Source organism: Engraulis encrasicolus, unplaced genomic scaffold (assembly GCF_034702125.1).
Source record: "Engraulis encrasicolus isolate BLACKSEA-1 unplaced genomic scaffold, IST_EnEncr_1.0 scaffold_336_np1212, whole genome shotgun sequence".
Classification (NCBI taxonomy): domain Eukaryota; kingdom Metazoa; phylum Chordata; class Actinopteri; order Clupeiformes; family Engraulidae; genus Engraulis; species Engraulis encrasicolus.
This window is the reverse complement of record NW_026945628.1, coordinates 16,695-44,306: the sequence shown is the minus strand read 5'-3', so window position 1 is coordinate 44,306 and position 27,612 is coordinate 16,695. Positions and strand designations below refer to the sequence as shown.

Genomic DNA, 27,612 nt, shown 5'->3' with positions numbered 1-27,612 from the left:
AAAAGGGGGGGCCCCTCATTTTTTATACTCCTTATTTATGTTTATACTCATATTTATACTTATACTACTTACACATACATATTAATATACAGCTCCAGGCCTTTTTATTAGAATAGCATGAAAAAGTTGATTTATTTCCATAATTTCATCAATAATGTTAAACTGTCATGGATTGTAGATTCATGGTCCAGTTTCTTAACTATTCCAGTCATTTTCTTTTTCTTTTTATAAACGTTGGCCTTCCAGCTCAAAAAACCCATGAATTGGGGAATTCGCAGCATTAGAATATTGTAATAAAATCACATTTTTCTTCATCAAAATTCGGGTAATATTAAATCAGTTGAAATTTGGTACTTTCTACATAACATGCAATGTTCAATACTTGGTTAGGACTCTCTCTGTCTTAATAACGGCCATGATGCGTTTAACATTGAAGTCAATGGCAAAAACAGAAGCCCAGATATCCTTGATGCTTTGCTGTCAGCTGTTTTTGTTTGTTTGATCTGGTGACCCACACTTCACTCTTCAATATACCCTGTAGATTTCCATGCCACGTTTTGGCGCTAACTCACCAGTTTAATTCTAAATCACCAGAAATGAAACCCCATTGAAAATGAATGGGGTTTAATTTCTGTTGAGTTAGAATTAAACTGTGATTTTATGACAATATTCGAATGCTGCGAATTCCCCAATTCATGTTTTTTTTGAGCTGGAAGGCCAACGTTTATAAAAAGAAAAAAAATAATGATTGGAATAGTTAAAAAACTGGGCCATGAATCTACAATCCATGACAGTTTAACATTATTGATGGAATTATGGAAATAAATCAACTTTTTCATGATATTCTAATAAAAAGGCCTGGAGCTGTACGTACTCATACATACTATTTAGGCTTAAATAGTATGGTAATGGTAACAACAAATGTATAAAGCCACGTCTTAAGGGGTTAATATACTCATACCAGTTACATACCAGTATATACCTGTACATACTCATACATACTATTTAGGCTTAAACACTACTTAGGAGTTTTTGGGAATGCAGTGACCGTAGCCTGCTGCCTTCTAGGAACATTGTGCCGCAGTTAATTAAAATGGACGCCACAAGTCCTTCAATACGCCTTTAGATCAGTCGTTTCTCAAAGTGGGGCACGGGGACCCCCAGGGCTCCACAGTGCATCCTCAGGAGGAGTGTCGGGTATAACAGGAGGACCACCTTTAAGAAGAACGATGTTCCTGCTTTTTCCTTCACCCGTGAAGACACACCATTATAAATCTGCTGGTACCAGAATGCCAATGACCAAGTCATACTCATAGTGCAGGGGTGGGCAAACTCAGGCCCGGGGGCCACATGCGGCCCGCTGAGCCATTTCACACGGCCCACAGAGCCTTTAAAAGAAAGACATACGGTCACTCAACACTCTTAAAATAGCCTGGTTAATTTTAAGTCTTGCCAACTTAAAATTAACCAAGTACTGTACATAGGCTACAGCTTAATACACTTCATTACCATGTCCAGGAATGGGCCAGATGTCACAGACGACTTGCCTTTGTCAATAATAAGGAATAGTGTGCACTAACAGCTTATCAGCTATGCCATTCCTGGACATGGTACTGAAGTGTATTACCATTGACGCCTAAGGCACCTGCAAGAAAGGGTGCTGAATGCATGAGCCTTTTTAAAGAAAAGCTGCCCTCAGCCTATAAAAACCTAAATATCTCAGCTTTTGAAGCACATGAAAATATGCACTAAATTGCATTTAAACGCTAAGACCCTCATATTTCATAAGAATGTGTTCATTCATCTCAAACAAACAGATTTTTAATAAAGGTGTCTAAAACCTCATGAGCCTGAATGTTGCATAATGCAGCTCCAGACGCCAGGGCCAATGTTGCGCAACGCAACATCAGGCATCAATGGGTTAAGATGTAGCCTACAGCATGTACGGTACGGAATGTACAGATATATACGTAGGGGGCCTTATCATGGTGAAGTTTGGGAAGCCTTGCTCAGCTCAATGCATCTGTGTTCCAAACTACATCTCAATGCTCTAGTGGTGACAATATCATACTTCTACTTCTATTGTGCTCGTATTCATGGTGTTTATCATTAGTCTAATGGGGACCCAACTAAAAGGTCAACAGGATATAGCCTACAGTACGGTACGGAATGTACCGGTATACAGTATACACAGTAGGGGGCCTTGCCATGGTGAAGGTTGGGAAGCCTTGCTCAGCTCTAGGCATCTGTGCTCCAAACTACATCTCAATGCACTAGTGGTGACAATATCATACTTCTACTTCTATTGTGCTCGTATTCATGGTGTTTATCATTAATCTAATGGGGACCCAACTAAAAGGTCAACAGGATTTCCTGACTCATCTGGTGGTGATAACACACAAATGAAGCCACAGCAGAACGGAGCTCTACATTAATGAACAATCAAATCAGTTCATATTCTATTACACATTTTAAGTTCAAAGTTCAAAGTTCAAAGTACTTTATTTGCCATTTGTGCATAAACTAGTAGTCCAAGCACATAGGAACTCTTGTGCAGGCCCTCTGAGTCAATAAATAGAATTAAATAGAAAAATAGGAAGACAAAATACATTAAAAAGTGATAAAAATCAAAGAGGTCAAAATAATAATAAAAAAGGTGGATCAAATCAAATCAGATCAAATTTTATTCATTCCATTGGGCCAATTCACTTACAGAAAAAGATACTGTATTTAATAAAGTCACAGATGTACAACATTTACAGCACAACTCTAAGTGACATTTCATCTTTGGTGTGTGTAATTAAGTCAGTGGTCTCTGTCTTTACTCTATACTTTACATTTGCTGTTTGAAATAGTGACTATTGTGGTTTTCACTAAAATATTTCTTACATCACAAAGTAACAGCTATGACACATTCTTCACAACAACTCTTACACTTACACATACGTGTACATGATATCACAATATTAAGAAACAATTCAACAATTAAAATACTCAACAAAAGTCATCATCAAAGTCCGTTAAAAATGTTCAGTTAAAAAATGTCATTTCTGCTCTGGTGGATCAAATCAGTCTTGATTCAGCAGGAGAGTGATTAGGGCTCTTTACTGTGAGAGCACTTGTGTGTCTTTAAATGACCAGACCAAGTGAATGTCGACCCACACTGAGTGCAGTGATACGGCCTCTCTCCTGTGTGAGTGCGCTGGTGTCGTTTTAAATCTCCCCCTGTAGTGAAACTCTTGCCACACTGAGTGCAGTGATACGGCCTCTCTCCTGTGTGAGTGCGCTGGTGTCGTTTTAAATTTGCCCCTTTAGTGAAACTCTTGCCACACTGAGTGCAGTGATACGGCCTCTCTCCTGTGTGAGTGCGCTGGTGTAGTTTTAAATGTGCCTCTCTAGTGAAACTCTTGCCACACTGAGTGCAGTGATACGGCCTCTCTCCTGTGTGAGTGCGCTGGTGTTGTATTAAATGGTCCTCTCTAGTGAAACTCTTGCCACACTGAGTGCAGTGATACGGCCTCTCTCCTGTGTGAGTGCGCTGATGTAGTTTTAAATGTGTCACTTGAGTGAAACTCTTGCCACACTGAGTGCAGTGATACGGCCTCTCTCCTGTGTGAGTGCGCTGGTGTTGTTTTAAATTGTCCTCTCTAGTGAAACTCTTGCCACACTGAGTGCAGTGATACGGCCTCTCTCCTGTGTGAGTGCGCTGGTGTCGTTTTAAATCTACCTGTTGAGTGAAACTCTTGCCACACTGAGTGCAGTGATGCGGCCTCTCTCCTGTGTGAGTGCGCTGGTGTAGTTTTAAAGATCCCCCTGTAGTGAAACTCTTGCCACACTGAGTGCAGTGATACGGCCTCTCTCCTGTGTGAGTGCGCTGGTGTCGTATTAAATGTGCCCCTGTAGTGAAACTCTTGCCACACTGAGTGCAGTGATACGGCCTCTCTCCTGTGTGAGTGCGCTGGTGTACTTCTAAATTTCTCCCTGTAGTGAAACTCTTGCCACACTGAGTGCAGTGGTGTTTCTTCTCTCCTGTGTGAGTGTTCTGCTGTCGTCTCTGCTCATGTGCTCCTTGCTGTTCTGCAGACGGCTGTGTGACTGGTCTGGACGCCCCAGTTGTGGTTTGGTGTGCGTGTTGGTTTCTGCCTCCAGACGATATGAAAGTCTCTGATCTGATCTCTCCAGACCTCAGCAGACGCACATACTCGTCTGTGTGAATTCTCTTGATGTGTTTGTGAAGGTAGATTTCAGCCGTGTAGGCGAATGGACACAGAGAACAGGAGAACACCTGAGATGCCGACACCTCTGGAAGACAAGACATAAAGACACAAAGACTTCATGAAGAGTGAAACTTTTTTTTTAGCAATAAACATTTTTAGTTTGTGTTGCTTTCTAACAAATAAAGCAACTGTAAAAACTGAAGCACTTATGCACACACACACACACACACACACGTACACTAAACTATTTTTAATGTTTATGTCCCTGTAAAATAATGTTTACATTGTCATGTTATGCTACTGTGTTTAACCTTTCATACAAAGCTTCTATTTATAAACTTGCTATCGCCAAACTGTTAATGGCCAGGTCTTAATCTGTTATAAGACTGTTTGATGTCATGCCAATGCTGTCATTGTGTAGTTGAGCTTATTCAGTGAACAGCGGGTCAGATGCCAGCCATCCCATAATAGGGTTAGGGTTAGCATATCAGCATAAAAGGGCTGAAGACAGTCCAGAGAGTGTGATTCATTGGTAATGACCCATCTTTACCAGGGGTAGTTCAAGGGTGATTGCCTGTGATTGGCTTCTCTTTAATTTCATGAAGTTATTCTTTAGTGTTACCAAAATGTCTTTCTGGAAATTCAAAATGGCAGACATGGAGAAGATCCCTGTATTCAGGTATGAAAAGTGGATTTTTTCCAGTTATAATGAATACTTAGAAGTTCATTGTGATGGTAAGTATTTGTGGAAAAGGTAACATTTGTGAATGGGCAGCATACATTCTGGAAATAAACTAAAAATATCACACAGTGTAAATGTTCTGCATCATGTAATTGGTTGATAGTGACCTACCTTTAGTGCTGCTCTTGACATACCAGAGGTAGTTGAATGTCTCTTAGCATGTGATTGGCTAATATTAAGTATTCCTAGAAGGTGGTTGGTTGGTAATGACCTACCTTTAGCGCTGCTCTTGACGTCCCAGAGGTAGTCGAATGTGATGCCCAGTTCTTTGGCGTAGTCGTCTCCATACCAGACCAGCAGTTCTTCTCCAGGGACAACAGGCCGACAGCAGCGATACACAATCCCTCCTCTGTACTGAAACGCCACCAGATTCTGCTCCTCACCGTTACGAGCGCAGTTCACATACCTGTTGACAAAAGCCAACCAACTACACTTCACATACTGTACCTGATAGACAACAGCAAACCACACACTTCACATATCCGGCAGGCTTGTACGAAATTCTGAATGGAAAGAATTTCAATTCAAAATAATGCCATAATTCGAACACTAGGTGGTGCCCTGACCTTGAATTTCTTTGAATTTAATTTACACCACCCATTGAAAGTACATAGAACAACACCACCTAGTGTTCGTATTATGGCATTACTTTGAATTGAAATTCTTTCCCTTTGGAATTTCGTACAAGCCTGATACCCGGTGAACAACCATACCTGGCAGGAGGACTGAAGTAGTGATCACCAAACTAATCAAATTATTACTGTTTAATAACATGTAGATATTATAGAATATTACTGCATTCTCTGCGTTCAACTGTCTAATTGCATATTCAAAATAATTAATCAATTCACTCCAAAGTGATAAATATCTGCTGTTACCTCATCCAATTGGAATGGGTTTCCCTTCTGGCATCTACATACTCATCTGTGTGCCGACTCTTGTAGATCTGTGACAACACACACACACACACACAAACACACACACACACACACACACACACACACACACACACACACACACACACACACACACACACACACACACACACACACACACACACACACACACACACATCAAACACACACAGACACGCATTAGGAAAGGTGTTCAAATACATCATCACACCTACACCTAGAAATCAACTCCCTGTTAGTTGGGCATTTAGCTGTGAGAAGTGTTTGTTGATTTAGTTTATCTCAACACCCAAGAGTATCTGCTCTGTGTGTGTGTGTGTGTGTGTGTGTGTGTGTGTGTGTGTGTGTGTGTGTGTGCCACCACCCAGGGGTATAAGCTCTCTATGACAACTGTGTGTGTGTGTGTGTGTGTGTGTGTGTGTGTGTGTGTGTGTGTGTGTGTGTGTGTGTGTGTATGTGTGTGTCACCACCCATGAGTACCTGCTCTCTGTTATAAGTGTGTGTGTGTGTGTGTGTGTGTGTGTGTGTGTGTGTGTGTGTGTGTGTGTGTGCGTGTGCGTCTCTCACCATCCAGGAGTATCTGCTCTCTATGATAAGTGTGTGTGTGTGTGTGTGTGTGTGTGTGTGTCTCTCTCTCTCACCATCCATGAGTATCCGCTCTCGATGGCCTGGTCCTTGTCCATGACTTGTCCCTCGTAGGGTCCAAAGTGAGTTCCTCTGGCTATCTCCTGGCCCCGGTTGAAGACCCCCAGTCCTGCGTTGGGGATGTGGGACTTGCTGACCTGCAGTCCAGGGGGAAGGGTGAGTCTGGCTCGGTCTGGGACCCCCACTGGTGCCGGGGTGTCAGGGATGAAGATGGGGGGGCCGTGGATCCAGCACTCCTCAATGAAGAAATCTTCACAATCCTCACAGACTAAAACATACAAGAGAGAAGAGGAGAGGAGAGGAGAGCAGAGTCAAACTGATGTTTCCCAACACCCCACAGACTATAGACAAGACCAGAGAACAGCTAACACTTATCAATGAAGAAATCTACACAATCCTCACCCAGGTCAAAAAAATGTGTACTTAAGTGTACTTTAAATATATTTAATTTTCTGAAAGTATATTTTAAGTACACTCTACTTATCAAGTACAGTACTTAAGTATGGTATTTAAAAATATACTTATAGTTAAGTGTATTTTAAATATATTTTAAAATAATTTGTATTATTAAAGTTATGTACTTAAATATAGTTTTATAAAATATACTGTTAGTGTATTGTACTTTAAATGTATTTTAAGTATATTTGTATTTTAAAAGTAATGTGCTGAGTGTAGTATTGTCAAATATACTATTAGTGTATTATATTTTAAATGTATTTCAAGTATATTTGTATTTTAAAAGTAATGTGCTAAAGTGTAGCATTATAAAGTATACTATTAGTGTATTATACTTTAAGTGTATTTTAAGTATCTTTGCATTTTAAAAGTTATGTACTTAAGTGTAGTATTATAAAGTACACTATTAATGTATTGTATTTAAATGTATTGTAAGTACATTTGTATTTTAAAAGTAATGTGCTAAAGTGTAGTATTGTCAAATATACTATTAGTATATTGTATTTTAAGTCTGATTTAAGTACATTTGTATTTTAAAAGTAATGTGCTAAAGTGTAGCATTATACAGTATACTGTTAGTGTATTATATGTTAAGTGTATTTTAAGTATCTTTGTATTTTAAAAGTTATGTACTTAAGTGTAGTATTATAAAATACACTATTAGTGTATTGTATTTAAATGTATTGTTAGTACAATTGTATTTTAAAAGTCATGTACTTAAGTGTAGTATTATAAAATACACTATTATTGTATTGTATTTAAATATATTTTAAGTACATTTGCATTTTAAAAGTAATGGGCTTAAGTGTGGTATTGTTAATTATACTAGTAGTATATTCAATTTTAAGTCTATTTAAAGTACATTTGTATTTTAAAAGTAATGTGTTAACGTGTAGAATTATAAAATACACTATTAGTGTATTGCATTTAAATGTATTGTAAATACATTTGTATTTTTAAAGTAATGTGCTAAAGTGTGGTATTGTTAAATATACTATTAGTATATTCTATTTAAATGTATTTTAAGCATATTTGTATTTTAAAAGTAATGTGCTAAAGTGTAGCATTATAAAGTATACTATTAGTGTATTATATTTTAAGTGTATTTTAAGTATCTTTGTATTTTAAAAGTTATGTACTTAAATGTAGTATTATAAAATACACTATTAGTGTATTGTATTTAAATGTATTGTAAGTACATTTGTATTTTTAAAGTAATGTGCTTAAGTGTGGTACTGTTAAATATACTTTTAGTATATTCAATTTTAAGTCTATTTTAAGTACATTTGTATTTTAAAAGTAATGTGTTAAAGTGTAGTATTATAAAATACACTATTAGTGTATTGTATTTAAATGTATTGTAAATACATTTGTATTTTTAAAGTAATGTGCTAAAGTGTGGTATTGTTAAATATACTATTACTGCCCTACAAAGCAAAAAGGCAGTAACTGCGCAGAGCTCAAAACTGAGTCAGTTGACTTTAAAATGATGCTGCAATCCAGTATAAGTGTTTTTTGGGATATTACTGAAATGTGACAGTTTTGCTACTTTATAGCCTATTGCCACCCTTTTTCCAAATCAATCATTTTATTTATCTGTAGACTTTGATATATATGGCATTAAAGTTATAGTTAGTCATTTTAAACAGCAATGCAGTTACTGCCTTTTTGCTTTGTAGGGCAGAATAGTATATTCTATTTAAAGTCTATTTTAAGTACATTTGTATTTTAAAAGTAATGTGCTAAAGTGTTTTATTAAAAAATACACTATTAGTGTATTGTATTTAAATGTATTGTAAATACATTTGTATTTTTAAAGTAATGTGCTTAAGTGTGGTATTGTTAAATATACTATTAGTATATTCTATTTTAAGTCTATTTTAAGTACATTTATATTTTAAAAGTAATGTGTTAAAGTGTAGTGTTATAAAATACACTATTAGTGTATTGTATTTAAATGTATTTTAAGTACATTTGTATTTTTAAAGTAATGTGCTAAAGATTGTTTTTAGAAAATACACTATTAGTGTTGTGTATTTAAATGTATTGTAACTATATTTACAAAATAAATAAACTAATTACTGGCCAAAGTACAGTCATTTTCCTAGCAAAAAATGTCTATATCTGGAACATGGACAAGAACCTCAATTTATGATGATGATGAATGACTCCCCTTTTTCCAGCATGAATTTTGGAAATAAACTACAAAAAATCATACACAGTACACCATTATAGTAATGTATGGTATTAGAAAATGTACTGCTAGTTTAATGTATTAAACTTTGTTCTTAAAAAATGTACTCAAACATAGTGGGGGAAAAATATACATTATCAGTTATATATACCTAAACTTTATTTTACGACCTTTACAAATATGCATATTTTTTTGCATACTTACTATATTGCCTTTTTGACACTAATATTAATTGTCTTTAATGAAATGTACTCACTTATAAAGATTTTATGTTATTTTTCTTGTTGTCTTGAACCACTTCAAGTGTATTTTAAGTGTATTTGTATTTTTAAAGTAATGTGCTTAAGTGTTGTATTTGAAAACATACTGTTAGTGTAGTATATTTTAAGTGTATTTTAAGTGTATTTGTATTTTAAAAGTAATGTGCTAAAGTTTGGTATTAGAAAGAATATTTGAAACGTACTTAAAGTTAAGTATGATTTTAGTATATTAAGTACACTTGTACAAAGTTTGATTTTTTAGTACCAAAAAGTCAACTTAAAATGTGTTAAAGCTCTACTTAATTATATTTCAAGTGTATTTAAGTATACTATAAGTTGTCCCAAAATAACATTCTTTAAATACACACTTTTGAAGTATATTTTAAATACAAAAATACATACTTATTAAGTATATTAAGTACACTTTTTTCACCTGGGTACTTTTTTAAACCATCATTTTAGTGTATTTTAACCTAGGCTTATTTATTCATTATGCTTTGTAACATTAAATAACCTTCCACCTTCCATTTTTTTTAATGTATTTTCATGGTAAAAACACCATATTGAAGAGCACAAACAGATCTTAAAAAGGCATGTAAGGCCTTACCTATTAAACTTTTAAGCACAATACTGAAGTCTGTACTTAAGTTGTGTTATTAGTGTATTAAGTGCACTTTAAGTGTACTTTTTGGTGCACAAATTAAACATGTAAAAGTGTCTTTAATTCGATAAAAGCATACCACCACCAATGATTTCTAAGTATTATAATTAAGTATATAAAAGTATACTTAAAGTGTACTACTCAAGACTATTACTTCAAGAACGTAATTGTGCCTGTCAAAGGACAGGTAGTTGTGGTCTAGTGGTTAGAGTGCAGGTCTGTGGTTCAGTGAATTGTGGGTTCGAATCCTGGTTGAGGCAGTGGTTGTTGTCTGAAGTGAAGGTGAAAGGAAGGTTCATGTGAATGGCTGATGGTTGTGAACAAGACAATGTACAATGGAAATGAGTAATTGGGGATTACATTAATGTTTTTTTCATATACTTTTGAAATATATTTAAAGTGTACTTAAAATAAATATATTTGAAATGTGCTTAAAGTAAAATCTACTTGTAGTATACTTAAAATACATTTAGAGTCAATACACTTAAAATGTACTTAAAGCGATTTTTGTGAATATATTTGAAATGTACTTAAAGTAAGTATGTTTTTAGTATATTAAGTACACTTGTACAAAGTTTGATTTTAGTACAAAAAAGTCAACTTAAAATGTGATTAAGCTCTACTTAATTATATTTCAAGTGTATTTAAGTATACTATAAGTTGTCCCAAAATAACACAACTTAAGTATGTACTTCTGCAGTATACTATAAAGTACTTTCTCATGACGTTAAAATAGATTTCTAATGTACTTAAAATGCACTTATCCACATGCTAAAGTTCACATTAAACACATTTTAAAGTGATTTGGTTAGTATACTTATAATGTACTTAAAATTAAGTATGTTTTTAGTATACTAAGTACACTTGTACAAAGTTTGATTTTAGTACAAAAAAGTCAACTTAAAATGTGATTAAGCTCTACTTAATTATATTTCAAGTGTATTTAAGTATACTATAAGTTGTCCCAAAATAACACAACTTAAGTATGTACTTCTGCAGTATACTATAAAGTACTTTCTCATGACGTTAAAATAGATTTCTAATGTACTTAAAATGCACTTATCCGCATGCTAAAGTAAACATTAAACACATTTTAAAGTGACTTGGTTAGTATACTTATAATGTACTTAAAGTTAAATATATTTTTAGTATATTAAGTACACTTATACAAAGTTTAATTTTAGTACAAAAAAGTCAACTTAAAATGTGTTTAAGCTCTACTTAATTATATTTCAAGTACATTTAAGTATACTATAAGTTGTCCCAAAATAACATTCTTTAAATACACACTTTTGAAGTACACTTTAAATACAATAAAACGTACTTATTAAGTATATATTAAGTACACTTTTTTTTTACTTGGGCACAGACTGCAGACAAGAAGAGAGGGAGAGAAGAGAGGATAGAGTGTCTTCACAATCCTCACAGACTGCAGACAAGAGAGAAGAGGAGAGGAGAGGAGAGGAGAGGAGAGGGGAGGAGAGGAGGAGAGGAGAGGAGAGGGGAGAGGGGAGAGGAGAGGAGAGGAGAGGAGAGGAGAGGAGAGGAGAGGGGAGGAGAGGAGAGAAGAGGAGAGGAGAGGGGAGGGGAGGAGAGGAGAGGAGAGAGTCAAACTGATGTTTCCCAACACATTACAGACAAGACCAGAGAACAGCCAACAGTTATTAAGGAAGAAATCTTCACAATCCTCACATATACAGACAAGAATAGAGAAGAGACAAGAGACAGGAGAGGAGAGAGTCAAACTGATGTTTCCCAAAACGTTGACAAAGGTGACTAGTGTATTTTTGAAATCACAGTCTGCAGAGGGGAAAGAGAGGAGAGATTCAGACTGATTTTAACAGACGTGTACTTTTAAACAAATGTAGTTTTTGAAAATATTCTCTGGATATCTGGACTCACTGTCCTGAGTCTGCAGAGGAAGAGATGAAAACAGATTTGTGGTTTAGTTTGTGGTGTGTGTGTGTGTGTGTGTGTGTGTGTGTGTGTGTGTGTGTGTGTGTGTGTGTCTTACAGAAGTAGTCTTCATCTTTGGGTTCTTCCTCTTCAGTGTAGCTGATTCTGGGTTTGTTCCGCAGGCTGCCTCCACGCCTGTAGTTATTCAGCTGAGCTCCCTGCTGCTCCAACCACTCTCTCTTGGACACAGCTGACACACACACACACACACACACACACACACACACACACACACACACACACACACACACACACACACACACACACACACACACACACACACTCATCTTTTGTCAGCTTTCTATCCTGGGTGGAATAATTATGTTGCTGGCCATTATACTGATGCCAATATGGCTCATAAAGCCTGGGTGTTAGCTGGGAGGCCCAGACAAGGTCCTGTGCTTGATCATAAAAGGAAAATGAATGCCAAATATAAATATGCATTACGGTATATAACTAAGCAAGAGCAGACTATCAGTGCTTCATGCTTGGCTGACTATCTGCTTACAAATAATGTCACCAACTTTTGGAATGAGGTCAAAACTCTCAATAGAGCCAAAACTTCATTGATAATATTACAGCTGAACACTTAAAACTAGCTGGCCCTAGGTTGGCAGTGCTGCTGTCTATTTGTTTTTCTGGTTTGGTGTCTCATGGCATACTGCCTGATTCCATGATGTCAGTTATTCTTGTTCCGGTTATCAAAGATAAGGCTGGGAAGGTGGGTAGTATTGATAATTATAGACCCATAGCCCTTGCCAGTATCATCTCAAAAGTCCTGGAAAGTTTAATACTTGACCGTATAAGTGATTGCATACATTCCACTGAAAATCAGTTTGGTTTTAAAACGAAACATAGCACTGACCAATGTATTTATGCACTGAAAGAGATTGTAGAGTCATATAGGAGTCAGGGCTCTACAATAATTTTAGGATTTATTGATGCCTCCCGTGCTTTTGACCGTGTCAATCATTTTAAACTGTTCAATAAACTCAAGCAAAGGGGAGTTCCCAGTAGTCTGGTACGAATCCTAGCCTATTGGTACTCCAACCAAAGTGTACGGGTGAAATGGGGTAACATCCTGTCTACACCTTTTAATGTCAGCAACGGGTAAGGCAGGGGGGGATTTTATCTCCAGCCTTATTTAATGCCTATATGGACGACCTGTCAAGACAGCTGAGGGCATGCCAAACAGGTTGTATGGTTGGTGATATGATGATTAATCACTTCTTATATGCTGATGACCTTACCATTCTATCCCCAAGTAGTAGTGGGTTCCAGGAGCTCCTAAATATCTGTTCAGACTATGGGGTGGCTTTTGATATTAAATACAATGCTAAAAAGAGTGTGATAATGGTCTGTAGAACAAAGGATGACCTGAAAATTAAGTTCCCTCCATTTTATCTATCTGGAGAAGAGCTGGGGGTAGCTAATGCCACAAAATACCTGGGGCACACCCTAACTGATACTCTAGAGGATGATGCTGACATGAGCAGACAGAGGAGAGTGCTATATGTCCAAGCCAATATGCTGGTTAGAAAATTCCATCATTGCACTACTGATGTCAAAGTCAACCTGTTTAGAACTTACTGCTCCCCTCTTTATACAGCTCCTCTCTGGATCAGATACAAGAAGGAGAGTCTACTGAAACTGAAGGTAGCTTACAATGATTGTCTTAGGATCCTCCTAAAGAAACCAAGGAGCACTAGAGCAAGTGGGTTATTCTGCAAATTTGGTCTAACTACTTTTATGGCACTGTTAAGAAATCTTACCTTCAAGTTCATGAGCAGGCTTGATTGTGCAAGAAATGAGCTCATCACTCAATTGGTTGATCCAAGTCGTAGCTCTGTAAGATATATGTCTACTATCTGGGAACACTGGCATGAATGCCTTCACTAGCTTCCTTTTATTGTATGTGTATTTTTTTTTTTTTTTTATTATTATTGTATTGTTGATGAGTGTATTGTAATGTGTCCAATGTGGGCCCTGAGCCTGTAATAAAGTTTATATATATCATGTATCTAAAACAACCAACGATCACACACACAGTATTTTGTATCTGTAATATGTGTTGATACAGTTGTGGTGGCTACAATCTAGGGCTGCACGATTAGGGAAAAAATCATAATCACGATTATTTTGGTCATTTAGGTGCCTGAATACAAAACCTAAGTAATGCCAACTAGGAGTCACGTGACAGCATACATACACATAAGGCATATGGCCGCTACAACGGTATAACTTCATTCTTTAACTAATCCACACATCAGAAGGGACAGCAGAGATTCTGGGAGTAGTATGGTAGTGTGGTACGTATCTGTGTATTTCTGAGCTCTAAGTACAAGATGGCATCTACATTTCTGAGTTGTCATTTACCAGAAGTCTTTGCGGTGGCAGCTTGCTGTCTTGCTACCTGTACAGTCATGGCTTTAGGTTGCTGCTCTCTCCCTCTCTGTCCATCCAAACTCTCCTGTGTGTCTGTCTTCATGACTGACCCTGAGCTGCACATCTGAGCAAAAACAGCAACATCACAAGCCCATTACTCATTAGCACAAGATTCAATTAAGTGTGTGTGTGTGTGTGTGTGTGTGTGTGTGTGTGCATGACAAGGTGCTTGCTTATTTGCTCCCCAGCCCTCCAAACTGCATCCAGTGTGTGTGTTGTACTGTACCTGTGTGTTCTCTTCTGTGGCCTGTTGTGTTGTGTTGTACTGTACCTGTCTGTTCTCTTCTGTGGCCTGTTGTGTTGTGTTGTACTGTACCTGTGTGTTCTCTTCTGTGGCCTGTTGTGTTGTACTGTACCTGTCTGTTCTCTTCTGTGGCCTGTTGTGTTGTACTGTACCTGTCTGTTCTCTTCTGTGGCCTGTTGTGTTGTACTGTACCTGTCTGTTCTCTTCTGTGTGTGTGTGTGTGTGTGTGTGTGTACCTGTCTGTTCTCTTCTGTGGCCTGTTGTGTGTGTGTGTGTGTGTGTGTGTGTGTGTACCTGTTGTGTTGAATTCTCCTCTTGCCTGTTGGTATCTCTAGCTGCCTGTCTGCCTGGATCAGCGTTCTCGTGGATGCTGATTGGCTCTGACGCTCTGCTGCTGGAGTTCTCAATGCTGATTGGCTGGATGTTGTCAGGATCAGAGTTCTCAATGCTGATTGGCTGGATGTTGTCAGGATCAGAGTTCTCAATGCTGATTGGCTGTGAGGGGCTGTTCCTGGTTGGCTGGATTGAGAAGAGGAAAGTTAGAAACACAAGTGGATGTGACATACTCATACTCTTACTGTGTGTGTACACCAAAAGCGAACAATGTGACGGAAGTCATTATTTCTCTACGGAGTGCCGACAAATGAAGTGGCCAAAGCGAATTAGCTGGGACTAGGAGAGAAGTGATCAGCGACCAGAGTGAATTTCAGCGATTAAAAGTGAACTAATATCATGGTAATGAGCTGTACTGTGTGGTCTGTGTGTGTTTACCTGAGGTGGTCTGGACTGTATGTGTTTGCACGTCTGTGTGTGTGTGTGCCTGAGGTGTCTGTGTGTGTGTGTGTTGTGTGTACCCGAGGTGCCGTGTGTGTGTGTGTGTGTGTGTATGTGTGTGTTTGTGTGTGTGTGTACCTGAGGTGCCGTGTGTCTGTGTGTGTGTGTGTGATTACCTGAGTGTGTGTGTGTGTGTGTGTGTGTGTGTGTGTGTGTGTGTGTGTGTGTGTTGTGTGTACCTGAGGTGTCGGGTGTGTTGTGCGCGCGCGTGTGTGTGTGTGTTGTGTGTGTGTGGGTCTATGTGTGTGTGTGTGTGTGTGTGTGTGTGTGTGTATGTGTGTGTGTGTACCTGAGGTGCTGTGTGTGTGTGTGTGTGTGTGTGTGCGTGCGTGTGTGCGTGCCTGTGTACCTGAGGTGTCGTGTGTGTGTGTGTGTGTGTGTGTGTGTGTGTGTGTGTGTGTGTGTGTACCTGAGGTGTCGTGTGTGTGTGTGTGTGTGTGTGTGTGTGTGTGTGTGTGTGTGTGTGTGTGTGTGTGTGTGTGTACCTGAGGTGTCGTGTTCTCTACAGGGCCAGCTGTGTGTCTAGTAGAAAGTGTGTGTGTGTGTGTGTGTGTGTGTGTGTGTGTACCTGAGGTGTCGTGTTCTCTACAGGGCCAGCTGTGTGTCTAGTAGAAAGTCGAGCAGGAGGCCTGAAGGAGCGAGAGGCTGGAAGAGGAAACACACATCATGACATCATCATCATGACATCATCATCATCATCATCATCATCATCGTCATCAGTCACCATGACATCATCATCATCATCGTCGTCGTAGTCATCATCATCGTCATCATCATCGTCGTCGTCGTAGTCATCATCATCATCATCTGATGTCATCTACTGTACATCAAGTCAGGTTTATTTTTTTCATTTTTTAAAGTTTGTTTTGGGGGCTTTTTGGGGCCTTTATTATGACAGGACAGTGTGACAGGAGACAGAAAGTGAGCAGGAGAGATATGGGTTTGGGCTGGGAAATGAAAATCATTTGCACAGGGCACACAAGAACATTGAAATGACATTTCTCTCATGCAAAGACATAGACATAATCATCCAGTCAGTAAAACAATATGGAGTCATTAACAGTAGTCATGTTTGTATCAAACGAAATAATGATCATCTGATCTGCAGTCATCTAGGTCTTTAGTGTGTGTGTGTGTGTGTGTGTGTGTGTGTGTGTGTGTGTGTGTGTGTGTGTGTGTGTGTGTGTGTGTGTGTGTGTGTGTGACCTGGTCGTGGTCGCTCCATGCTGTGTGTGTGTGTGTGTGTGTGTGTGTGTGTGTGTGTGTGTGTGTGTGTGTGTGTGTGTGTGTGTGTGTGTGTGTGTGTGTGACCTGGTCGTGGTCGCTCCATGCTGGGTGTCCATTCCTCTTCTGAGTCACTGCTATTGGTCGCTGCTGGTGGGGGCGTGGCTACTTGCCTTCTGCTCCTCCCCTTCTTCCTCATGAACTCTGGAGCTTGAGACGCCAGACCTGACACAGAGGGATGATGTGATGGAGAGATCAGCTATACAACATGCACAAGTAATATATGGAAGTAGCTGGAGCTTGAGACGCCAGACCTGACACAGAGGGGTGATGTGATGGAAGGGCTGCACAATTAATTGAAAATCAGGATTTAATCGTGATATCGAAATTGAGTTTTCAATCTGGATTTAATCGCGGTAATGGTGAGCTGCCTTTGGGCGTCTTTGAAGCCAGAATATGCTCACAGGCTGGTATTTCTGGCCAAAAATCTGGAAGTCCGCCCAAGTTTCATGGTAAAACCTTGTACATGATTATCACAATTCAGCTTTATTTTGTTCATCACCTGTATAATTCATTCTTGGTTATATTTCATTTCATGATTTAAAAATGAATTCGAATTCAACAAAAGCTTCAGTTGTTTACTGTTGTTCAATAATCGTAATGAGTAGAGGTGCTCCGATTGCTCGGCTGCCGATCATGACCGGCCGATAATGGCCAAAAATAGCCTGATCGGTGATCGGAAAAACATGCCGATCAAAAAACCGATCGAGAGATATTAAATTCCTCACGCAACCATTTACACCTGGCGCTGCATGTAGGCGCTGGCTCTGCACAGCTGCAACTGCACCAAAAGAAGGCATCTTTGCTTGTCTATAACTTTTCGCCATTCCCCCCTTCATTTCCACCATTCATAACCATATCTGCATCAACAATGATCTGATTTTCCGATCCATGCGCCGTTTACCTGACAATGTAATTTGCGTGAGCCATTTTACGTTCTAATGTGTAGTTGCCTCGGTCAGCACGCGACAACTTCACGTTGTCAGCACAAACATGTCAATTATTGTTTTCAAAGTTGTAATTGGCAGTCAGTCGATTAGTTTGATAGTCGCTGAAACGCCAAACGGCGACAGATGTGGTTAAAACTTGAGAGAGAGATTCAGAACGGTAACGGAGCACTGCAACTGTGGACGGTGACAGAGAGGGGAGGGGCTCTTCTCACGAGGCTGCTCATTTAAAGCGACAGGTTGTTTTTTTCTCGTATGTGGAAGACTATTTGATGTAATGTTTCAGTTTCAATTCAATCTTAAATAGTTTAGTTATTCTATGCAATAACTTACATATTGATTAATACTGTAGACTGTATTACCAACACTAGTCTGAAAGATGATAATAATAATAATAATAAATAATAATAATAATAATAATAATAATAATAATAATAATAATAATAATAATAATAATAGCCTAATAATAGACATGTTCAAATTAAGATTGATTGGTTTATGGGCAGAAATGGTATTCAATAAGGATAATTAATAGGCTATTAAAAAAATAGGAAATAATTTTTGTGATCGGCAATGATCGGTAATCGGCAGATAAAGATTTTTGGTGATCGGTATCGGTGATCGGGCCAAAAAATGGTGATCGGAGCACCTCTAGTAATGAGAATAATCGTGATTTCCATTTTCATCCAAATAATCATGATTGTCTTTTTTCCCCCATAATCATACAGCCCAATGTACAGTAATGGAATGACCCCCTATGGATAACATGCACAGGTAATATGTGGAAGTGACTGTATGGTACTTATGGACCACCAGTGTTTCCCATACATTGAGGAAACTATGGCGCCATGGGCGTAATTTTAGGGGGGGATGGTGGGGACATGTCCATACCACTTTCCAGATAAACCTAGCTTGTCCCTATCATTCGTTCACAAATATAATGCAAAAACAGCATATCCGGACCATTTGCGATTGAAATGTCCCCACCACTTTTCGAGCCAAACCTACACCTTTGGCGCCATAGTTTAAATTTGGCCGCCATTGTTTCCGACAATGTAAAAAAAATAAATTAAATAATAATAATAATATATATATATATATATATATTTATTTATTTTTTTTTTTTTTTAAAAAAAAAAAAAACAAACAAAAAAAAAAAAACGATTTGAAAAAGGATTTCCTTCGCATTTTCCTCGTGGATAAATACATCCTATAGAGAAAACCATGAGTGCTTGAAAGACAGAGGGATCAAAGAGGGATCAAAAGTCTAGTCAAGTTGTTGAAGTTAACTCTGGCTTGGAAGAAATAACAAAGGGACAGTTGGGATGAGTTTACTGACACTCCCCAGGCTTTGTTTTACAGTTGTAGGCTATGATAATGAGTTAGGTGACAGGCCTTCATTGACACAGCAGAGGAGACATCGGGCTGCATATAGAAATGAATGTGTAATGTATGTGAATATAGACATAAATGTGTAATATGTTGTTCAGCCCTTTTACTGGGAGGAATTTTGAAAAACTGGCCTTGTGACCAGCACCCCTCATGTAGAATGTGTACGCCTATGTGTGGGGAAAAAGGCATAGCCTACTGTCTTAGACCCTTTTTGTCTGTGCGTTAATAATTTCACAATGCTCCTAAATTTTTTTTGTTTTTGTTTTTTTTCATTGCATAGACCCCTGCATGAGGGACGAGTGAAAAGTGTGTTGCAAACAGAAATGATTCACTGTACTGATTTTTTTTCATATGTAAATGACAATGTACTACTATACATGGCATGGGTAAAATCGTATGTTATTTCTCAGAACATGAATGGCTGAAATGTAAGCCTATGTAAGCTGTGTGTGTGTGTGTGTGTGTGTGTGTGTTATTACCTATGGATTGCATGAACATGTAGTCTCTCTTCATCTTCCTGTAGTGTGTGTGTGTGTGTGTGTGTGTGTGTGTGTGTGTGTGTGTGTGTGTGTGTGTGTGTGTGTGTTATTACCTATGGATTGCATGAAGAGGTAGTTTCGCTTCATCCTCTTGTACCTCTTCTTTTCCCAATGTGACAGCTGAGACCATTCTGATTGGCCGAAATACACGCTCAGCTTCTCCAGGGATTCCTACATGAAGCACACACACACACACACACACACACACACACACACACACACACACACACACACACACACACACACACACACACAGGTACATCATATTTGGCAATAAAATGCAACAAATGTGTGTGAGTGTGTGTGTGTGTGTGTGTGTGTGTGTGTGTGTGTGTGTGTGTGTGTGAGTGTGTCAGTGTGTGAGGAAAAGCTTGCTTCTGCATGGTTCTAGCTGACGTCCCCCTTAATATTATCAAGACAGTCACACAGATAAGCAAGTGTGTCTGTTGATCAGTGTGGATGAGGGTATAGATGGCAAGTGTGTCTGTTGATCAGTGTGGATGAGGGTATAGATGGCAAGTGTGTCTGTTGATCAGTGTGGATGAGGGTATAGATGGCAAGTGTGTCTGTTGATCTATGAGGCTATAGATGACTGCATTCAGGTGGAAACTACATAGTGTGTATTGTATGCAGCTAACCCAAGGCACTTTTGTGTGTACAGTATAAGAAATAGCGTGCATGCATCACTGTGGTACACAGTAATATGTGACTGTACATGATTTAATGTGCACAGCTGTAGTGTGCAGTCATGTGTGTATTTGAATGTGTTGTACATACAGTATGACTGCACTTGTGCGTGTGAGATTTAACTTTAACTATATGATATAGGGTGATATACAAGTATTATTGTAGTGTACAGTAATATTGTGAGTAACTGAATGTGTATGCATATTAATGGGTACTAGTTAACCTGATATAAATACAGGTATAAAGTACTGCAATATACAAACCTCGTCAGATGAACTCATGGCTGGTCATGAAATGCACACCCTGTTGTCACCAGAGACAGAAAGGGAGGTTTTTAGTTCACAATAACGTTTCAATACGTGAGCTTTGGTGAATACCGTCATTTCCCATACACCCATATCAATGCTACAAACTAGTGATTTGGCCAAATGCGCCAGCTACTACTAGTAGTCGTTTTTGTGTGGAAGAAAAAAAATGTATGCCTCTAATCTTCACTTTGGAACAACATAACATTTCACATTCTCTCATTTTCGTGTCTGATCAGATGCTTGGAAAGCGTAATTTGACCGTTATATTTCTTGTGTCGGCAATTCACATTCGATAATACCTACCGAAGTTATCGTTTAGTTTGGTTTATGGTTAAGCTTAGCTACAGAAAGACCAGAAGAGAACCACCTACTCCGTTAAACAGGGTTGGTTTGGCGCTGAGACAGATCATATAAGTGATAATATGATTTAAGTTATCGCTCCAGGAAAGTACCTCATCCCATTATCCATTGTCATCTTTATATGGGGTAAAAAGCCAACGTTTAAACCATAACTTGACTTCAACATCGTGTGACATTCAAAAAGAAAATTCACGTTTCACCTTTCAGCGACTGCATTAAAAACGCAACCGAAATTAGTTCTACCGTTAATACTCATTTTAACCTAATAACTAATTAATTAAATCTGTCGAGTTTCTTGATGTATTAGCTAAAAGTTATTTCGTGCCAACTGCTAATCCGGGTAGTTCTACACACTGACTAGTAGATTAGCATTACTTTTAGATTAAATCAGAAATGTTAATTCAATTACTTTGATATCTTTAATTCCTGCTCACTAATATAATAGTCAATGTCACTGACCTGTTTCAGGGAATACAATAACAGACAACGAGTTTTCTCTGGGAAGTTGCTGCCTCCAGTTAAAATAACGGTCTTGGTGTGGATTTACCTCAGAGTCAGAACAACAGCACTAGAGTGAAGATACAGCGGCGGCGGCGCGAGCTGCTGTTAGGCCGGAAGGTGACCCTCGAAAAGTGCTTCAGAAACCGAACTTCGCTCCACAGCCTCCGAACAAACAGACATTCAGTTCATAAAAAAGAAAGACTTATATAGAGGATTTAAAACCTCTGTTCGGAATAGTCCGGACTGCAAGGCTATTCAAATTCGCAACGTGTAATGACGAACTACTGTCTCCGAGGCGTATGTAGATATTCGGCCGGCGTAATAATACTTTTCGCCTCGAGAGGTGCCACGGTTGAAGCGTCATCAGAAGGAACGAATCAGCTAACTGCTATGTCAGCTGAGATGAGGAGTAAACGGAAGTAGCATGGCTACCGGAGCTGGTCGATCATCTAGTTAGTACCGAGGAAGACGAAATCTCGACCGAAAATGTACAAAAAAAGACATCTTCGAAACGCAAGTTGTGTTACATGCATATATCTTCGGTCAAGCATGAAGAAACACAGAATTTCACCAATATACGGTGGAATACATATCGAAATTTTCGGCAGCGGCTAGAATTGAAGGGTGAGTGCAGAGACGTAGCAGAACATTTTAAGCAATGTATTGAGTTGGAGTTTGACGAAATTCCCGAGGATGCGGCTCTCCATCCCACATGCTACCGGAGGTTTATTGACAAGCGGGAAATTGAACGAGTCACACGGCGTGTCTTGCGAGAGGCAGAGAGGGGAGATGGCCAACAAGACCACCGAGCCAGGCTACCTCCGCTTTATCGGCTGTGACCACCACTCCGACCAGGAAACTGCGATCCAGATCAAGCTTGGCCATCACGAGCTCTGGCCCCGTTCTTCCTGCTGTCTGCATGATTTGCAAGAAAGACAGCAAATGTATCGTCGCGAGTGGCAGACGTCAAAGAGAACGAAAACACAGACTTTAACCGCAGGTAAGATTACTCTCACCCCAACCACACAGTCTATGCGAATGCACCCCATCCCCCAAATCACACACACACACACACACACACACACACACACACACAGATGTTAGCAGAAGTTGACTGACTATCTAGCCCACACTGCTGCACAATCATTGTTTTTTTTTGTTTAATTCTAATATGAATGCACGTGTGAATTGGCATAATGTGTTATGTGTGTGGGTGTGAAATTACATTCCAATAGCCTGCAAAACATCCCCATGCCTATAGTACCCCCAGTGTTTTAGGTTTTAGATGTTTAAATGAATCACACTTTGTCTTAAATAGGATAGGGTATGTTTATATGGATGTCAAAGCATGCCTGATGTTGATATGACTCTGAATATCTGTTCAGAAATGTTGCTCCTCAGCCTGATGGCCTGTCTGGTTAAGACACTGCTTCTGCCATCCCATCCCCCGTGCCATTCCCCTACCCCCCACTGCCCCCCTCTCTCACTTGTACACTTGGGATTTTTCCGCTTCTGTCCCTGGGCAGCCTCAGTGACCAGGCTCAAGAGGTGTGTCCTGGCTGTGCTGTACATCTGTGTGCTTAACCCCTTAGCACAGCACCTATGTTATAACCTTACTGTCACCAAAATTTTAAGATGTATGTCTTAACCTGTTACTCTGCACTGTCATAGCAATGTTGTTATGATGTAGTTTTCAGCAAATAGTGAATAAGCCCGCTGGCAACCCCATCTGCACTGCAGTAAGAGGCTACGGAATGCTTTTTTGGGGGGTGCAACACCCATCGCCATTTTTTTTTTTACAATACCACTCCACCAGGAAAAATGTCTAATTGTTTGCCTGTCTATTTATTCATTCTTTTTTTCTTTTCTTTTGTACAAGGCAAGTTGCAGGAAGCAGCTGAAGTAAAGGAAGCCAAGAGCATCCTCATTCACATCAAGGACAGAGACTGTGTGGCTCTGGAGGTGCAGTACCACAGAAGTTGCTACAGAGAGTACACAAGGTTTTTGAGTGAGCCTGTCAGAGCAGAGAAAGAACAGTAAGTCAATCTTAATTTTATATAGAAACACAGTACAATGTGTGTCCTATGATTGAGACCGTTTGTTCTCACAACATGGATCTCACAAAGAAAGCTCTCACAACACACATCTTCTTCTATATTTTTGTAAGGATTGGGCCAACATTTGATCTGAGCTACAAGTTATTCTGCGAGAGGGTAATCCGCTAAAGGCTACTGATCAACCAAGAGCTGCTGAGGATGAGCCAACTGAGGAAGGCCTTTATTGCCCTTGTGCAGTCAAGTGAAGGTGTTGATGCTTCAACCTACAGGTAATTGCAAGTCAGTGTATTACGAATTTGTCAAATCCAAGGGAAAGTTCACGCATGTGACTTAAAGGACCACTTCAGTCAATTTCAATATGCTGTTGTATTGCTCATACCCTTAACTTGTCAGTACCCGGTGATGGCACATTTTTCGGCTCAACCCTTTCCGAGATATGAGCTATTCTAATGGGGGCAGCATTTGTTTACATTGTTTACAACATAGGCCTACTCCAAATATTTAAAGGGTGTCGCTGTTTGCTAGTTGTCGGCTGATGTTGTATAACCTTTTGGATGTTTTTGGGAATAAATAAAAATGTTTTTTGAAATGTAAACAAAGCGCTGCCCTCATTACAATGACCAGAATCTCGGAAAAGGCTGAAGAAGAAGAAAAAAAAATCTCTAGTACTGACACGTCCAGGGTAGTGTGAGCATTACAACTGCATGTTGAAATTGACTGAAATTATTCTCTAACACTCTGCTTGTCATCTGCACATACTGTACTTGTAATATTTTGAAATAAGGAGGATGGCAGTATTCTTGATAGTGTGATGTTCGTTACAGTATGTGCTTCCCTTGGGAATACTTGGTATTATATCTGTTGCATAGCAAGTAAACTCCACCAATATTATTTATTCACTCCGAGTTAATGTGTGAGGGTGGCTATTGCATATCAGCGACTACATGAAGCCCCACTATGCTTGTACTGATATGCCTCTTTTTTTGTTGATTTGTGTTTACAGACAGGATATATTGAAGAAGAGGCTCAGTCGTGATTTTCCTCAGCTAGTGTTCCACACCCCCGCCAAACGCAACACATCTGAACTGGTTTTTGCTGAGAACTTGTCGACGAATGCAGTCTTGGACTTGTTACCATCAGGTGCGGAGACGACTCAGTCCAGCGAAATGAGCCAGACAGACAGCGACACAGAAAGGAGGAAGTCAAAGCAACCAACCACAGCAGAGGAGACACGGACACTTTACACAGCAGCTGCAGTAAACTTCAATCTCACTGAAGTCATTTTCTGTGGCATGCGCAAAAGATGTGTACCTGGATGCTTTCACACAGTTCATGAAAATGCCGGTTCATGTGTATGCCACTTGTTTTGATTTTTTTATTTGTTGTATAGTTATTAGTGAATAAATGAATACATGAATACCTGAATGGTCCTTATCATTGATCATTAGATTATTTCCATTTATTAATGTGAATATGAAAAGGTAACCTTATCATCCACTTGCATAATAGTTGTTGGTGCTATAAACAAAGCACTGTTACAATCACTTAGAGGGTTATCAATAGCCTGGGTTATCTATAGCCTACTTATTGTAATTGTTTCCATTAATTGCTCAAAACCACAGTATGAAATGTCAATTGCAAAATTGTGCCTTGTGCTGTAAATAAAGCACTGTTTATGATTTATTTAGAACTTATCCCAATCCAGAGATATATGCATGAGTATTATTTTTGATAATTGTTATTATATGTGAACATGAAAAGGTAACCTTATCATCCACTTGCACAATAGTTGTTGGTGCTATAAACAAAGCACTGTTTGGAGTTACAATCACTTAGAGGGTTATCAATAGCCTGGGTTATCTATAGCCTACTTATTGCAATTGTTCCCATTAATTGCTCAAATCCGCAGTATGAAATGTCAATAGCATAATTATGCTTTGTTCAGTAAATAAAGCATTATTTATTATTTATTTAGAATTTGTCCCAATCCAGAAATGTAGGCACGAGTATTATTTTTGATAATTGTTATTATATACCCTCTTCAAAAGGGTATTTTGGGAGATTCTTATAGGTAGGTCAGACAGACGGCTTGTCATTATTTTCAGTTTTTCAAACGGCTTGCCACTTTTTCGCCGTAAATCGGCTACGTGATTGGTTTAAAACGGTCACATGGTGTCCAGTGACGTAAAAATCGTCATTCCCTACAGAGGGTAAGATTTCTCACTAAAATGTCACCGTTTTAGTATACGTGCACGATTACATGAAGCGGACATTTCACGGTAAGTTGAACATAGCTTTGGTCGTTTCATCATCTAAGGGACCTGCTGTTCGGAAGCTGTGGAGCGAGGTTGAACGAAAAGGGCTGTCACCCTACGGCCTATGTCTGTCTGGTCACGATTCAGAACTTTCTTTTCGCGCCAGCTACTAGAGGTAGTTCACCTAATAGAAGAGCCTGGAGTTCTTAAGAAAAGGAGGACTCCAGGCTCTTCTATTAGATGATTTACCTCTTAACCTGGTACTCCTGCCAAAGTGAGGCCGTATATGGCCGCAATAATCAGGTTATTGGAATAAACAAGTAAACGGTTTATTGCTGTTTATATGCAATCCGTCTAATAGAGAAGAGCAAGAGCCTGGAGTTCTTAAGAAAATGAGGACTCCAGGCTCTTCTATTAGATGATTTACCTCTTAACCTGGTACTCCTGCCAAAGACTTGTAATGTGGGGTTAGATGGCTTGCTCATGGGCACTTCAGCAATGGATGGAGGTGTAGGGAGGATGGGTAAGGGTGGGATTCGAACCTGCAACCCTTGGATGTTAAGCCCACTGCCCTAACCAGTGGGCCACAGCAGCTCCAGTAGACTCCTATGAAACTGCTGCTGCCGCGTTGTATTGGCCTGGTCCCTCTCCTGCTCCTCATTTTCATCAGCAGTTTCATTTAAGTAAATAATACAAATAATAAATAAAAAAATGTTAGAGTAAAATTAATTTAAAAAATCAATTATTTCAAAGCAAAACCTGTTAATCGTAGGTAGTAATGATACTGTATAATATTGACATTCTATAGCCTACCTTTCAAGACCTGTACAAAAGCTACACATTGTCCAACAATTTGGTACTATATACAATTAAATTGACGTTTTTACTAAACACTGTATGCACCACAGCCCTTATAGAACAGCCTAGCCACTCGCTATTAAGCCCCATTGTACCAGTTGTTTGTATGTCTGGGTCTGGGTCTGGATGACGGTATGGGGCGGCGTCTCCACAGCTTCCCCCTGAGCGCCGGCCTGTACGGTGACCTGCCCCCCACGGCCCACGAGGCCCACGAGGCCCACGAGGCAGGGGGCTCGGGTAACGCGGCTGCCCAGGGAGCATCCACCATCCTGGGGGGCCTCCCGTTGCCCTTCCCCAACCCCGCCCCCGAGGTGGACCTCTCCTCCTCCCCCACCACCACCACCCCACAGGCCCCCGCGGTGCTGAAGACCGCCCCCGGACCCACAGCGACCGCCCCCTACACCACGGGAGCAGAGGCCCTCAACGAGCCGCGCAAGAAGAAATACGCCAAGGAGGCGTGGCCTGGGAAGAAGCCGACGCCCTCTCTACTCATCTGATTGGCTGGGATCGTGTGTGTGCGTGCGTGCTTGTGTACCCCAAGCCTTCTCTACTGATCTGATCGGCACATCACGGCATCCTGTCTCCTATTGAACACTATGGATGTTGGCAGCCTGTGTGTGTGTGTGTGTGTGTGTGTGTGTGTGTGTGTGTGTGTGTGTGTGTGTGTGTGTGTGTGTGTGTGTGTGAGATGAACTTGTGAACTTTTGATGACATGGGAGAAATGTGTTAAAGACACTTAAAGAAATTAGCGCTTGTTATTTTTGTTTTTTTGTTTTGTCTTTCAGTTCATGCCCTTTTTGGTCAGTCACACACAGTCACACACGCTCACACACCTCACCGGGTCATGCCAAGGAGG

General features: G+C 39.5%; 2 protein-coding genes across 5 annotated transcripts; one reads left to right on the top strand and one right to left on the bottom strand.

Moving 5' to 3' along the window:
- Positions 1 to 2,686: 2,686 nt before the first annotated feature.
- LOC134443488 (histone-lysine N-methyltransferase PRDM9-like) lies at positions 2,687 to 21,644 on the bottom strand. 4 transcript variants are annotated; one of them, XM_063193257.1, is made up of 13 exons: positions 21,545 to 21,644; positions 20,681 to 20,720; positions 19,784 to 19,901; positions 16,880 to 17,017; positions 16,137 to 16,213; positions 15,029 to 15,253; positions 14,971 to 14,991; positions 14,422 to 14,554; positions 12,104 to 12,235; positions 6,515 to 6,786; positions 5,838 to 5,905; positions 5,175 to 5,365; positions 2,687 to 4,302 (listed from the first exon to the last, which is right to left on the bottom strand). In XM_063193257.1, the coding sequence occupies exons 2-13, from the start codon at positions 20,696 to 20,698 to the stop codon at positions 3,095 to 3,097; spliced, it is 2,601 nt and encodes an 866-aa protein (XP_063049327.1). In that variant the 5' UTR covers positions 20,699 to 20,720; positions 21,545 to 21,644; the 3' UTR covers positions 2,687 to 3,094. The 4 variants fall into 4 exon arrangements, with proteins under 4 accessions (XP_063049327.1, XP_063049328.1, XP_063049329.1 ...); XM_063193258.1 differs by lacking the exon at positions 14,971 to 14,991 and adding an exon at positions 14,807 to 14,827; XM_063193259.1 differs by lacking the exon at positions 14,971 to 14,991.
- A 5,219-nt stretch (positions 21,645 to 26,863) lies between these two features.
- Positions 26,864 to 27,282, top strand: LOC134443489 (nuclear inhibitor of protein phosphatase 1-like; the record flags this gene model as incomplete). The annotated part of the gene is made up of 1 exon (XM_063193261.1): positions 26,864 to 27,282. A coding segment is annotated over one exon (390 nt), but the record flags the coding sequence as incomplete, so codon positions are not given.
- Between the last annotated feature and the right edge of the window lie 330 nt (positions 27,283 to 27,612).